Here is a 15,775-nt window from a genome sequence, read left to right on the forward strand (position 1 = left end):
ACTAAGATACAGACGGGTTCTGGTGAGGTTAAGGAACTTAAGCAAAGCAATTTGGTAGACTGCTTCCGTCACAAACCATTTGCCATTGAGTTCACCTGCTGTTCTGTCCATTAACTATTGCTGCCAAAGGAGATGTTATGGTGGGTTTTAGTGGGTTCTAGTACCTTCAGACAGGAATACCAAGTAGACCTGATGAGCGATCACCTCTGGTTTTGAAGAGACTTAGAGAAGCATGATTATCACAAATAATCATCTTAACATAAATTCCCACTATAAGGTGTACTGTAAAGAACTTGGTCTGTTCTTCGGAGGTATAAACAGGGGACATAGAAAAATGCTTTATCTTCTGCTTAATAATCTGTGCTGTGTTCTGATGTCCAGGCTTACAAAAGGGTATAGAAATAACTAGACAAAGGCTTCAAGGTCAGGCCACAAAAAAATATTCTCTAGGAGCTGGAACATCAGGCTTGTGAACCTTATCAGAATGTTGGGAAGCAATAAACACATTTTCAAAGGTTGCATAGGAGAACTTTTTGAATGTTATTTCAAATTTGTGTTAATGGAAGGCCCAAATGTTTTTAATTTTTAGTTATTTTCATCAGTTGTTTGGAAAAAGCTTAAAGCCTGCTACCTTGAAAAAGTGCTACTTGAGCAATCAAGGAAAATTATACCCAGCCTCAGGGTCAGGCTGTGCATGTTCTTCAGTGTGCATTGGCTTGCATCCCTGAATTATCAGTTTCATGTATCTGGGCTTCAGCTGGTTGCCTAAAGAGTAAGGAAGAGCTCATCTGCAAGGAAGAGCTCATCTGCTCCCACTCTTATGATGCAGAGCTGACCAAGAGCTTTAGTTTTTGGGTCTCTGAAGATCCAAAAAATCTAACTTATAGCTGGAGTTAGGACACAGGAAAGGACAAATTGGTGTACTGAGGAGATACAGACACTTTCTGGGTTGGCTGGCATGTCTTATTCCAACATGCAGGCTCAAACTAACCACAAGGCATGGGACTTGGAAATAGTTTTCACCAGGCTTGGTAGGAGGGCCCCGAGGAGCCGCTTCTCTTCCTGTTCAGCTAGGGGCATGATTCACCTTCCAGGATCATGTGAGTATGTTGCAACTAGGCAATTCTCTGTCCCTACAAGAGGCTTGTTTCAGATAGTATTTTAATTTTCCTGTTACAAGGAAGGAAATAGGAGCACACTTATCACTAATTACTCTCCATGAGGTACAAGAGTTAAGGCCTTTGGGTTTACAGTAAAGATGTCTACATGAAACAATACATGGCTTGTCCTTTTAAGTATCAGAGGAGGTTTAGGTAGGCCATCTTAACCCCAGCCCTCTTGTGTGGAAACAGTTCTGCTTATGGGCGTTTCAGAAATTCATATATTTTATGCTCAGAAATAACCGGTATAGTGTTACCTCCTGCGTAGCACAGGCCTTTCAACCTCACTCTATAATTTCTGCATTAGGTACACAACCTGTGGTTAACCCGCAGCCTGTGGTGCGATTATGTATTGAGTTTTGTATTGATTCCAGTATGACTTTAGACAAGTATGTTTTTAGCTTGTATTTTCAGTAGTTTAGACTTGCTTCTGCAGGATTTCCCTTTTGAATTTTTGCAGGTATTCTCTCAGTTACTCTTTTTTGCCATGTAGTTCTTCAGCTCCTTCCTGCAAGAGCAATTTATGTTAAATTAGAAGTCTTTAATTTCCTTGTCTTGGGCTTGCACAGCCTGAATACGTTCCACAGTATTGTAGAAAAGATGTGTAGAAGAAGTTGTTCCATGAACACTGGAACTAAATATTGTTTTCCTTCAGACTTACATCCTTGATAAGCTCTATATGTAATCCGTATGATGACCCGAACTATCCTCATGTCCTTTATGCCTTGTCTCCCCAGTGGAGTACAATATGTGCTAGATACATCTTACAGAACTGTGTCTGTACTTACTGGTAAGCCATTTGCAGCCAAACAGAATATATAGCAGCTGCATTCTTTGTGTTTGATTTTTTTTAATCTCATCTGGGCAGGAATTTGGCCAGCTGTCCTTCACCGGTTGCCATTTTTCACAGCACTGGTAAGAACTTAATTTTCCTTGGGATTTCTACACTTTTGTCAAGATTGACAGGTTCAGAAGTTACTGTGTATGGCAGGGACAAGGCAGACAAACAGGTGAAAGAAAGATAGCACAGACACATAAACTTGTTTCCTTAGGAAATGGAGCTATAGATAATTACCTAGAGAATTCACAGTTCTTTAAAATTGATACCTCTGGGTAGTCTTACTAGTCATCTTCCTGTATTTCTTTGAATCTTCTCTTCAGGTCTATGGGCGTTTCGGTTAGGAGTGGGACCATGAGAGACTGTACAAAAAGTTAGGCCAAATTTTCAACATTGTGAGGCAATACATGTGGGAAGCTGTAGACACCACCATACTGCAACTTTTTTAAAGCTTTTTGGTGCCAAGAGTCCCCTCACAAAATTGTGTTACTTGAATACTGCAATTATGTGGGATTACTCAAAAATATGCAACCAGAGTGACTGAAATTATTTCCTTTACTCCAGCAGTCATGCAATATTAATTAGATACAGTTAGTATGGTGTTACTATGCGCTTCTTTATATGCAGCTTCAGGTAAGAAAGTACTTTGATAAATTTTTTCAGAATTATATAGTGGATGCTTTGAATGCCTCGGTGTTGGTTTAAAAGTGGCCTAATTTTTAAACACCAATCTATAGGTATCACAAATAATCTATGTTTATGCTCTGCCTGTCAATTCATTCTTCTCACAATGCCTCAGTTTTTACATTCTTGACTTTTTTAAAGTTGGATGGTCCTCATACCTCTCCCATGGAAGTCAGTATTGTCCAAATGAGAAAAGGTATCAGATGGTGTGTAGATATTTTTAATGTTGATACTATTTACTGCCCTACTGATTTTACTGTTTGCTGTTTACCGTTCATTTATATCTGTGTTTGTATGGCACCTAGAACAAAGTTTACTTTTTTATTGCCATTTGAGAAGTTTGTCAATCCTCTCCACTCTCAGTTACTGATTCCTAGTAATCCTGCCAAAGTTTTTCACCCTCTCAGCTGTGCTGGATGCCAAGTGAACACTTTGTATGGCTATGCTCTAAGTGGGGGAGGAAATGGAAGCAGCAGTGAGGGAAGGAGGAACAAGACTTCAAATATTATCTTCTTAATTGTTTTTTCCCAATCTATTATGAGTTGTTCTTAAAAGGTAAATCACCAGCTCTAATGTAATGCAAAAAGAAAGTATTTTTCATAGCAATTAAATAGATTCCTGAAAAGTCCCCCAAGCTCTTAAACTTTCAGATCTATGGTAAGAAATAGAAAAATGTGGGAATTTTCCAGTTAAGATGGAGTGGATCATTAATTCTGAGGATTACCCTGAAGCCTTTGTGTACTACTTATACTAGCAGGGCTTTGTAATGAGCTTTTTTGTCTGTGCGTACTTTTGTACTTTGTGTTTCATCAAGGGGAAGAATCCTGGTGTAAAGGCACTGTGGCCAGGCTGGGCTGTACTATGTGCTTGAGCACACCATCTTCTCAGCTGTGAATAACAGATTGACAGACATCATGGCTGGGACCAATGGAAAGAAACCATACACTCAAAATGAAGTTTCCCTGGTCTAGTCCTGGTAACATATCCCTGCACACATCAGTTCCAACACACAAATATCCTTCATAGCAGCCATGAAGCCCCTTTCATTGATTTATTTGTATCATTTTCCTTTTCATTGCCTTAAAAGTCACTGCTTCTTTCCTGCTGATCCTCCTTTAGTCCAGTTTCGTAACCAGCTGACTGCATGCTCCAAACACTTGACCTGTAGTGTATATGAGATCTGTGTGCAAATGTATTGGCTTTGGGCCACTGCTGTTAGCTGTTAATGATATTTCATTGGAATTGCAAAACCGTTATGTAGCAACACCATGTTATTGGAAGAGGCACACGTGTTTGGTTTGTGTGGTAGGTTGACCCTGGCTGGATGCCAGGTGCCCACCAAAGCTACTCCTAGCACTCACTTCCTCAGCTGGTCAGGGGAAGGGGTTGAGATGAGGACAAGGAAAAATCACTGTCATGGGCAAAACAAACTCAGCTTGGGAAATATTTAATCTAATTTATGACCAATCAAGTCAGAGTAGGATAATGAGAAATAAAACTACATCTTAAAAATACCTTCTCCCCAACTCCTCCCTTCTTCCCAGCCTTAACTTTACTCCTAATTCTCTACCTTTTTCCCCATGGTGGCACTGGGGAATGGAGAATGGGATTTGTGGACAGTTCAGCACAAATTTCTGCTGCTTATTCCTCCTTAGGGGGAGGATTCTTCACACTCTTCCTTGTTCCAACATGGGGTTCCTCCCACAGGATACAGTCCTCCACAAACTTCTCCAATCTAAGTCTTTCTCATGGACTTCAATCTTTCATGAACTGCTCCAGTGTGGGGCCCTTTCACTGTTTGCAGTCTTCGAACAGGCTATTATAGCGTGGACCCCCACAGAGTCACAGGTCCTGCCAGCAAACCTGCTCCAGTGTGAGCTCCTCCCTTCATGGGTCCACAAGTCCTGCTAGGAGTCTGCTCCGGCGTGGGTTTCCAATGGAGTCACAGCCTCCTTTAGGCATCCGTCCACCTGCGCAGGCATGGGGTCCTCTAGAAGCTGCAGGTAGATATTAATTCCACCATGGACCTCAATGGGCTGCAGGGGCACAGCCTGTCTCACCATGGTCTTCATCAGGGGAATCTCTGCTCTGACAACTGGAACACTGGATGCCACTGACTGTGGCATCTGCAGAGCTGATTCTCTCACATATTATCACTTCTATCTTCTGGCTGATGTTCTGCAGAGGTTTTTTTCCCCTTCTTAAATATGTTATCCCGGAGGCACTACCACTGTCCCTGATTGGCTCAGCCTTGTTCAGCAGCAGGTCCATCTTGGAGCCAGCTGGCATTGGTTTCATCAAACATAGGGAAAGTTTCTGGCAGCTTCTTGCAGAAGCTGCCCCTGTAGCGTCCCTGCTACCAAAATCTTGCAATGCAGTTGCAATATAGTTTGTTTTCATGTGATTCCTACATCTATATAAAATACACTGTAAGCTGAGGTAGAACTAACTAACAAGTGGTGTTGGGGTTTTCATTGCTCTTTTTTTGCGAATGTAGGTGATACATTTCAAGCAGAATGTGTACACATCCATTAGCTCAAATTTTCCCTTTCTTTTCCTTGTCCCACTTGAACAATAAGAAATAATCATGACTTTTCCCCCGAGCTTGGCTGTCTCCAGGCTTGATTCCATCTACATAGTTTGAGAGCTGGGTTGCTTCAATATGCTCTAACCTGTGCTGCAGAAAAAGTGTTATCCAGTGAGTCCTGCACAATGCTGCAGGACTGCTATTTGTCAGGACAAAGCAATGAATATTACCTTTATCCACTTTTATATACTGTGCTTTACACCTTTAATATGATTCGAATTCAACTTTAATTTCTGCTACTTGTAGAGTCAAACTGACTTTGCTTCTGCAGCCCCAAATCTCAGCAATGCCCAGAGACACATTCCAAAGACTGCCACATGTTTCACCTGTTTAGAGTGAGTGTTTGAAGGCATTTCTTGCAGGACACTTCCTCTGGACCTGTTTCAGTAGTTTTATCTCATTTTTGTCTTTTGCTTTGATGACTTCAGTATGTTTTAAACTAATACCTCGGTTTGATGCCTAGCAGTACCACAGTAGATAGGCCCCAAAGAAACAGAATTTATTAAGAAGACCTTTAGTTCAAGTATTCAAGATATCTTGGTACAATTTTCATTGTGGTTGCAACTGATACAAATTTTGATTTATTGTTGCACTATTAACTCCTGTAGGTTATGTGGTGTGCACAGCATGTATTTTAGCAATGTATCAAAGTCAAAATGATGATGATTATTATGATAATAATAATAATAAAAGATTAGCCTAGAATTTAAAGGCGGTGAAAGAGCTCTTTGTTTTACTGGCAGTAATCATAGCAAAAAGAGAAACAGGCTCCTTTTAATTTAACAGGACAAAGGTAAATCACAGCTACACCTCATTCTTTCATTTTTTCAGGTGACCATATGTGTCCCTTTAATTTCATGCCTGAATTGAGTATAGTGTCCTGCTGACAGCCAGGATGCACAGGTGACTGCTGCCTTAACTCCTCCCATCAGTCACCCTGCTTCTACCCTAGCAAAGGCCTGTTTTCCTCTGGAAGGCTCCCTGTAACTCACCCACATGCAAATGCTTTTGACCTTAATTAAAGCAGTTCACCTCTCTCTGCCTCTAGGGATGGTTTCCTCATAAGGCAGTTGTGTTTAATTAACATTTGCATAGCATTCTGCTGGTTGCTTTCCTGGAGCGTTGTTCAGTAGGAGCGTGGGATTGCTGAAGCCTGACTGGCAAGCTTTGCACCCTCCTAATTGACACAGAAGCCAAGTAGAAGTTACACAAGGAAAGAACAGAGAATCGTTAATGATGGATCATTAGCAAGTACCTCCTTTGAATGAATGTAGATAACTTTATAACTCTATTAAAGTGAAAAGTAGCGTGATGAATTATGCATCAAACAATAAAAGCTCAAGGAAGACACTGGTTTTATAATTGCCATGCAATTTTCTAGCATGCTCTAGTTTGTAAGATTAATTTTCTTTGGGAAGCATGAAGCATTCTATGCCTGTTGTGCACCTAATGTCAATTTTGGTTTTCTCTTTTAGAGATTTTATTCAACGTCTTTTGATATCACTGCAAAAACTCCCAGGTTTTGAGATCCACACCTAAAATAAGATTGCTTTATATTCATTATTTTTTTAAATAGACATTGCATAATAGTTTTGTGGCTATGTTGAATTTTTGGACTAATAAATTTCTAAAGGGAGTTTTTGCTCTGAAATTATCTTCACAAGCATTTCAGTTGGCATAGAGATCATTCCTGTGGCTTGCACTAATGCCAGTTCATCCCTCAGTCACTCCTAAGAAGTGGAATTAATACAAATATTGCCTAGTGATGTCACCTTTCCCTTTAAAATGTACTGATTTCTCACATGAGGTTTCCTCTGAAAATCAAACTCAATGTGTTCAAAGTGGGTAGAATCAGAGAAATAAAAAAGTTATCCCTGATGTGAGCTGTTTCTTAGCTTTCATATTATAGTGGGTGAAGGGGACATATATTATTGGGTTGAAGAGATTGTGAGATCTAATCCATCAGCAAGCCCCCAGAATCAGCTATGCTTGAATAAATCTTGTTCCTAAAGACCTGATTGATAAAAACTCCACAACCTCCTCACATGTCTTGTTTCATCATTTTGCTACCCCTACCATCATAGAGGTGTATTTTCATTTCCTAGAGTTTCGTTTGTTGCAATTTAATCAATTATTTCTCATTCATCATGGACATGAAAAAGGATTTATTTCCTCCTTCCAGAAAGCTCTCATGGATATTGGGGGGTGTTTTGGGTTTTGGTTTTTTTTTGTTTGTTTGTTTGTTGGTTTTGGGTTTTTGGTTGGTTGGTTGGTTTTGGTTTTTGTTTTTGTTTTGGGTTTTTTGTTTTGTTTTTGTTTGTTTGTTTTGTTGGGTTTTTGTTTGTTGGTTGGTTTGGTTTGGTGGTTTTTTTTTTTGTTTGTTTGTTTGTTTGTTTGTTTTGGTTTTTTTTTTGGTCAGGGGTGGTGGTTATTTTTTACACTTTCTGAAAACGTTTGAAGATGTTTTTCTCTGGCCTTTCTCTTTAGGTCCATGATCCCACATTTTTCAGTCTGTCTTGTTTCCTGTGATAATTTCACTTGCTGTCCTGTAGAAGCTCTCAGGTGTTCCAGATGGCTGTGCAGTGGGGGCCCCATACCAGACACTGCTCCAGCTGTGATCTGCCAGCTCTAACTAGAGCAAAAAGATTATTTCATCTCTCTTGTTTGTACATCCCTGGATGATTCTTGCCTTTTTTACAACAGCCTGATGTTGTTGACTCATCTTCACTTCCTGATCTAGAATAACCTCTAGCTATTCCTACTTTGCTGTGTGTCCCCTGCCCTGTATTTGTAAAATTAAATGTAGTTCCTTCCCCTTAAAATTATTGAATTTCACCCTGTTTTATCAGAACATTTCTCCAGTGTAGCCAGGTCATTGTGAAGTCTGTTTCACAGCCAATTTTAGCTTGAAGTCCTCAGAAAGCTGAGCAGGTAAGACCTGAATTCTATCAGCCACCCCACTTAAAATACATGTCATGGCAAAAACTCTCTCAATGATTTTTGAGTGGTCTCGGGAATCCAGAGAGGTCCCAGCTGACTGGAAGCTGGTGAATGTTGTCCCGATTTTCAAGAAGGAGGACCCTGAAAACTACAGGCCTGTCAGTCTCACTTCAGTGCCTGGTAAAGTTATGGAGAAGATTATTCTCGGTGGTATTGAAAAACACCTGAAAGGCAATGCAGACATTGGTTACAGCCAGCATGGCTTCATGAGAGGAAAGTCCTGCTTACCTTTTATGAAAAGGTAACCCACCTAGTTGATCAAGGGAAGCCAGTTGATGTCATCTTTTTGGATTTCAGTAAAACTTTCGATACTGTCTCTCACAGTATCCTTCTGGACAAAATGTCCAGCCCGCAGCTGGATAAACACACCATGTGATGGGTGAGCAATTGGCTCACAGGTGGAGCACAGAGGGTGATAGGGAATGGGGTGACATCAGGCTGGTGACCTGTCCCTAGTGGGGTTCCACAGGGCTCCATCTTAGGCCCTGTGCTCTTCCACATCTTCATAAAGGAATTGGACGCAGGACTAGAAGGGACACTAAGCAAGTTTGCAGATGACACAAAACTGATAGCAGCTGTTGACTCCCTCAAAAGCAGGGAGGCCTTGCAGAGAGACCTCGACAAATGAGAGGACTGGGCAATCACCAACCATATGAAGTTCAACAAGGGGAAGTGTTGGATTCTGCACCTGGGTTGGGGCAACCCTGGTACAGACAGACAGAATGAGATGCTGGAAAGTAGCTCTGCAGAAAGGGACCTGGTGGTCTTGGTCAATGCAAGTTGAATATGAGTCAACAGTGCCCTGGCAGCCAGGAGGGACAACTGTGTCCTGGGGGGCATCAGGCAAAGCATCACCAGCCAGTCAAGGGAGGCTGGTGTCCCATTCTGCTCTGAGCTGGGGCGACCTCACCCTGAATATTGTGTGCAGTTTTGGGTGCCACAATATAAGAAAGACATTAAGCTACTAGAGAGGGTCCAAAGGAGGGCAACAAAGATGGTGAAGGGCCTTGAGGGGAAGCTGTATGAGGAGTGGCTGAGGTCACTTGGTCTCTTCACTTGGAGAAGAGGAAACTGAGGGAAGACCTCATTGCAGTCTACAACTTCCTCGTGAGGGGAGGAAGGCAAGCACTGATCTCTTCTCTGTGGTGACCTGTGACAGGAACCCTAGGGAATGGCCTGAAGTTGTGTCCGGGGAGGTTTAGGTTGGATATTAGAAAAAGGCTCTTCACCCAGAGGGTGGTTGGGCACTGGAACAGGCTCCCCGGGGCAGTGGTCACAGCATCAAGCCTGACAGAGTTCAAGAAGTGTTTGAATGATACTCTCCAGCACATGGTGTGACTCTTGGGGGTGGTCCTGTGCACGGCCAGGACTTGGACTCGATGATCCTTATGAGTCCCTTGCAACTCAGCATTTGAATTGGGTCTGCCTGAGCTGGAGTTCATTTCCCCATAGTATTCCTCACAGTGCTGAGCTTTGCATTGGTAGCTAGAAGGGTGTTGATAACACACCAGTGTTTTGGCTACTGCTGAGCACAGCATCAGCACTGTAACATTCCTTCCTCAACTGAGGGCAAGATCCTGGGAGGGGACACAAGCAGGCCAGCTGACCCAAACTGTCCAAAGGGATATTCCATACCATGTGATGTCAGCTCAGATATAAAAGCTAAGGCAAGGAACAGGAAGGCAGGCATTCATTGTCTCCAGTGGCTGCCTGCTGAGGAACTGTTAACACGTGCTGAAGCCCTGCTTCTCAGGAGCGGCCAACCACTGCTGCTCATGGGAAGTAGAGAATAAACCCTGCTATCTTTTGCTTTGCTTTGCTTTTGCGCGTACAAGCTTCCACTTTGCTTTCACTTTAAATAAACTGCCTTATCCCAACCCACAAATTGTTTTTTGACCTTACTCTCTCCCCTGTCTGGCTGGGAAGGGGAGTGATAGAGCAGCTGGGTGGGCACCTGGCATGCAGCCAAGGTCAACCCACCACAGCATTGAATCATATTCTGTGATTCTGTGTGCTGGTTTTATCTGGGGTAGAGTTAATTTTTTTCACAGTGGTTAGTATGGGGCTATGTTTTGGATTTGTGCTGAATACAGTGATGATAATTTAGAGATGCTTTTGTTATTCCTAAGGAGTGCTTACATAGCGCTGCTTTACACAAGGCTTTCTCTGCTTCTTGTATTACCATGCTGGCAAGGAGGCTGGGGGTGCATGGGAATTTGGGAGGAGATACAACCAGGACAGGTGACCCCAACTGACCCGTACCATATGACATTATGCTCAGTATATAAAGTGGGGGAAAGAACGAGGAAAGGGGGGGGACATTTGAAGTGATGGCATGTGTCTTCCCAAGTAACCATAATGCATGATGGGGCCCTGCTCTCCTGGAGATGGCTGAACACCTGCCTGCCCATGGGAAGCAGTGAATTAATTCCTCATTTTGCTTTATTCTATTCGTGTGCGAGGCCTTTGCTTTCCCTATTAAATTGTCTTTACCTCAACCCGTGACTTTTCTGGTTTTTATCCTTTCTAATTCTCCCTCCAATCCTGTTGGTGGGGGAGTGAGCAAGCAGCTGTGTGGTCCTCAGTTTCTGGCTGGAGTTAAACCATGACAGAGGGTCACCTAAGCTGACTTGATGTCTGGGTGTTAAAGCTCTGCATGTAAGTTACTTGTCTACCCTTTCCTTTGTGGAGAAACATGAGTGATCACAATTCATCTGACCAGGTTTAGTCACTTACCAGTGTCTTAGAAGAACTACACTCTAAGTGTGTCCTTTCATCTTCAGTGTCTCCAAAGAGAGTCTAAGGAACTAAACTTCTGTATCTAGGTTATTGGCATCTAAAGTTATATGGGATATATCTCACCTCCAGCCCTTCTCCTGGTGGAAAGACAAGAGATTGCATACACTATTTGTTCTTAATAGGTACATTCTGGCTGTTACTCATCTCCTGAGTATTTTCATTGTGATTGTTTGTTTCAGCATTGAATGGAAGTTAAATGATTTGGTCTGCATTCCCCAATTCTACCTCCTTTCCTTTTTAAACACAGAAACCATGTCAGAGAATCCTCTGGGTTGGAAAAGACTTTTAAGATCATTGAGTCCAACCATTACCTCTTTGAGGAGCATACTCCAGAAACGTACCAAATCAGCATATGCTGAGTTGATACCTCACTTTTGATCACAGAGTAAATTTGTAGCTCATTCTCTCCTCTGAGTTTGGTGGTAGTGCTGTAGTTACTTGTCCTCAGGGAACTACACTGAAATCTGTTCAGTTCACTACAGTGTCACTAAAAAGTGAGATCTGACTACCTGCAATTGAAGACATAGAAGTCTTCATATCATTGCCAGCTTTCAGATTTCCACCTTTGAAATTCTTCTTGCCAGACTAGATAAACCATTGTTGATTTTCTTACAGCTGCTTCTACCTGTATTTTTGATAGAAAATGTAAACCAAGCTGAGTAATACCATTGCTCTATGTGCTGTCAGTTCTATGTCACTGCAGGATAATGGAGCACTGCAGAGGTGCTTAAGCTGTTGCCAACTGGAGATGGCGCTTTCCATTGTCCATGCACTGCTCTGACATCAGTGACAGTGTGTTAACATCACATTTCATTGTGTCTTTATGCCTGTCCTGCCTCCTGTTGAAGACAGTCTGGGGATTTCTGTACCGCATCCTGTTGAGTGGGCTGGGCATTGTCTTTGTCGTTCAGGTAGCAGAGAGTGGCAGACCTGTGACATAATATGACTCAGAGCACTCTGATATACATGTCACTGGGAAAAATGAGAAGATTTTCTTAACATTGGGTGAATATCCATCAGCTCGGCATTTGAGTGAACTATTTAAAGCTGGTTTATTGGTACATTCTTAAGAACTGGAATTTTTTAGTAATTCTAGAATATAACATTTCTGTGATAAGGACTGCGATTAGACTGATGCAAAAATGAGATACTTTCCTTTAAACTAACATAGACATTTCAACATAAATATGGGTAGTAACTCTGGAAAATAATTTGCTTTTTTTTACAGGACCAGGTGTCCGATACAGTGAATTTGATGTGTCACATCCGAAACCACCTCCACTTGTTGGACAGCATACAGTGGAGATACTGAAGAGCATGCTGGGGTATGAGGATGATGCCATAGAAGAACTGCTCTGCACTGGTGCTGTGGCTCAGCATGAGGTCAGATAAGGAACATTAGCTACATTCCTTCACACTGAGTTCACATTACTTTGTCCTCTCTTTGCTCCCTTCAGTTTCCCTAATGGGACTCGAAGAGAAGACATAATTTAATTCCTAATTTTCTTCCACGTGTTTTTGTATGATTTTAACACTGATGTATCAAATAAACAATCTCATGCTGTCTGAGTGAAAGATTTTCTTGTGGGGGGTTGGGGGTAAATGTAATTATACAGTCCTGTGTGACTACTCATTTTCTGTACTTCATATGGAAAATGGAGTTCTTATCATACTTACTGTAATTGCCTAAACATTTGTCCTGAGAAAGACATGATGTTAGTGAAAAGAAGCAGAACCTTTAAAATCTGTATACTAGACTCTGCACTCGCAGAAGGCTGCCTTATACAATTATTTTAGTAGAGAATCTTCTATTTACAAATTGGTCTCATTGATTTTGAACAGAATTATCAGTCATGAACTCTTTGTTCATTTCTATTTTAAATCAAGGGTAGAGTAACCATTGCAAAATTCACTTTTATTTCCTGGTATTCCAAATTACTAGTATGTCTTTATATTACATCGCATAGTCATGACAATCCTAATATGTTAGCAGAAAGAAGCTGAAACTGGCACAGTTCTTCAGTTATGAAACAAGCCTATTCCAAGACCAGTTGAGAGACAAACTGTGGTTGAATAGCCTTTTGTAATTTTATTTAGCAAGGCCCAGGGTACTCTTAATTAAATATTGATCCACAGAAAACCACATGCTGAATGTCAAATACCAGAACTTGCCAGACATCTCAGTCTGGTTCTGTGGGTACTGTAGGTACTGATTCCTATCTCTGACTCCAGTTGCCTTCCAAAGCACCTTCATTACGGAGAAAACACAGGTTGAAATCTATGCAAAACTTTTGACTCAGTCCCACCTTCATGATTAAAACATGGTGAGAGTTGACAGACCTTCCTCAAAGTTAGTAATATCATATCCTTCAGTAAGGTTGCTCTTGAGAGTAAGGCACTATGCAGTGGAAGAAGCTGGAAGAATTTGATCCATTAAACATATTAAGGAAAAGATTAAAGAGCCATTTCTTCTCTACAAACCAATCTGGCAGTTCTTCACTCACAGAAGACACCCCATTCTCCTCTATTACAGTATCTAATTTACAGATAAAGTAAACTCAGAGTATGGAAAGGGTATAATCTTTGTTGTGTGCACCCTAGGAACAAGGCAAAGCCTTTCTATTCCTAGAATGAAATAAAACTAACTCAAATTGACACTCAACACATAATGTCCATGTTTCTCTCAAAGTATCGGAAACAGGCCTGGCATTGTAACTAGCTTGTCACTTTGTTTTCACTCTAACAAACAACATCCTCTGTATTACATTTGAACTTCACAACTCTGCATTACCTTCTGGGGGAAGAAAAAGAGGTTATTACATAATCAAATTGCAGTGGAACCCCACTGTGGCTGCTCATTTTTGAAGCCCAGTGTGTTTTGGTTCATTTGTTTGCTTGTTTTCTCTGGGTTTGTGTTCCTTCCTTTTTTTTCCCTCAGATCTTCTCCTGGTTTTTTTTTTTTTTTCTCTTGCACTGCATTCCTGGCACCAAACACTATACTCTGTCCATGTGCTAAAGACATCATGAGATCCTGGAAGAGTGACTTCTAAAATAAATATGGAAATAAGTCTGAATTGAGAATTGGGACACCATAAGGGAAGAATTGAAACTGGATTGGAAGAAGTTTTGATACAGTCCACCTTCCTTTTAATCTAAGGGGAACATCCCTTTTTCTGATGAGAAAAACAGCAATTTGAATTCAGCTTCACATAAAATGGATAAGCTGATATTGAACTAAACTTTGTTTATTAATGAAAAACGCTGTCAGATAACAGTAGAAATAAATTTGCTGGGTTGTTAAGGGTTCTTTTCTTCACATTTCTAAGAATCACATACATAAGATATAGTAAAATATTGCTAAGTTTTGTTCAATGATTTCTAAAAAAATCAGTATTTTTCCTGTGTTTTTCCAAGCAATGGAAATAGCTAATCTTAGCTACAGTAAATTGGCAGAGCTGCTTTGACTTTAACATAACAGTGCTGGTTTAAATAAGCTGAATATTGGGCTTTTAACTCCAAAAAGTGTTTTGTGCAGGGCTCACATGCAAACAGTGTTTCCCTTTCTTCTTCTTTCTTTTTTTATTAGTGTTTTCCTCTTTGCTGTGTTGACAGTTAAATGTCTAAAGGGATAATCAGAGACATTATTTTGTCTCACCTCCAGTACCTATTGCAACAGGAGAAATCCAGATATCATTTCTCAGTGTTTTAGTCATACACACACAGACTGATGCTTACTCTTTAAGTCAGAAATAAGTGGAAGCCTTTAAACAGCTGGGAGTCTAGGAGCCTAAAAAGTCCTTTAGCTTCCAAGGTCTGATCATGAAGTTTTACCCTTTCACAAGGTTTGGTCCTTTGATTTTTGATGATTTGGAAGACAGTTAAATAATTGTTATGAAAATATTTAAGCTGTTATAGTATCCTTTTCCCTTTAAAAGTGAACAAATAAATGCAGAAAAAGAATATTTAGAAAGCTTAACTGCACTCTTCCTAAGATTCTTCACAAATACGTGTCTCTAGAGCTCAAATGCATTTTGACAGTCTTGTAATTTCATATGGTTTTCTCTTGTACTGCAAAACTGGAAATCAACCATCACACGGGATTCTGGAGCTCATAAACTGAGATCCCTCCACTTTCAAGGAAGGGATGTAGCTTGGGATGACTACACACAGCTGCCTCTGGCAATGAATATTTGTTTTTCACTGCTTAAAATGGAAAGGAATCCGCTGGTGCTGCCATGATGTGAGTGTGTGTGTGGTATTGACTTTAATTTGACTTGATTTACACATCACTGTATTAAAAAAACAAAACACTACAAACCAAACCAAACAAATAACAACACAAAAGAGGGATACAGGACACACCTGTTTGTCTAGTTCAAAACTGAACTCATCTATAGCTGTTCGCCAGGAAGCTATAACTACCATTGAAAAAGGAGATTTCCATTTTGACATCTGTTCTGACTCCATGGTCCATGGCCCCTTTGGCTCCATTCTTTGCGTTGGGGGATCCCATTGTTCTTGCATTATCTTGACCATTAAAAATGTTTCATCAGCCTTCCTCATATAACTATCTTCCTTTTTTTTCCATGCAAGCTAGTAAAGCTCTACATCAGGTATAAATCACTCAGAAAACTGCTAAATTAGTGGAGAGTCAGGTGGGTTTTGCATAGCCTGAGGATCTCGCTGAGGGATATTTTAATGCCTCAA

At 40.9% G+C, this 15,775-nt stretch overlaps 1 protein-coding gene across 3 annotated transcripts in view; it reads left to right on the plus strand.

The window, feature by feature from the left end:
• The window catches only part of SUGCT (succinyl-CoA:glutarate-CoA transferase), a 313,399-nt gene extending 300,765 nt beyond the window's left edge, over positions 1-12,634 (plus strand). For all 3 annotated transcript variants that reach the window (XM_064668265.1, XM_064668271.1, XM_064668278.1), the window contains one exon: positions 12,297-12,634. In XM_064668265.1, coding sequence (XP_064524335.1) covers positions 12,297-12,460 — 164 coding nt within the window. In that variant the 3' untranslated portion in view covers positions 12,461-12,634. The remainder of the gene's footprint in view (positions 1-12,296) is intronic.
• The last annotated feature ends 3,141 nt before the right edge of the window (positions 12,635-15,775 follow it).

Source organism: Pseudopipra pipra, chromosome 1 (assembly GCF_036250125.1).
Source record: "Pseudopipra pipra isolate bDixPip1 chromosome 1, bDixPip1.hap1, whole genome shotgun sequence".
Classification (NCBI taxonomy): Eukaryota; Metazoa; Chordata; class Aves; order Passeriformes; family Pipridae; genus Pseudopipra; species Pseudopipra pipra.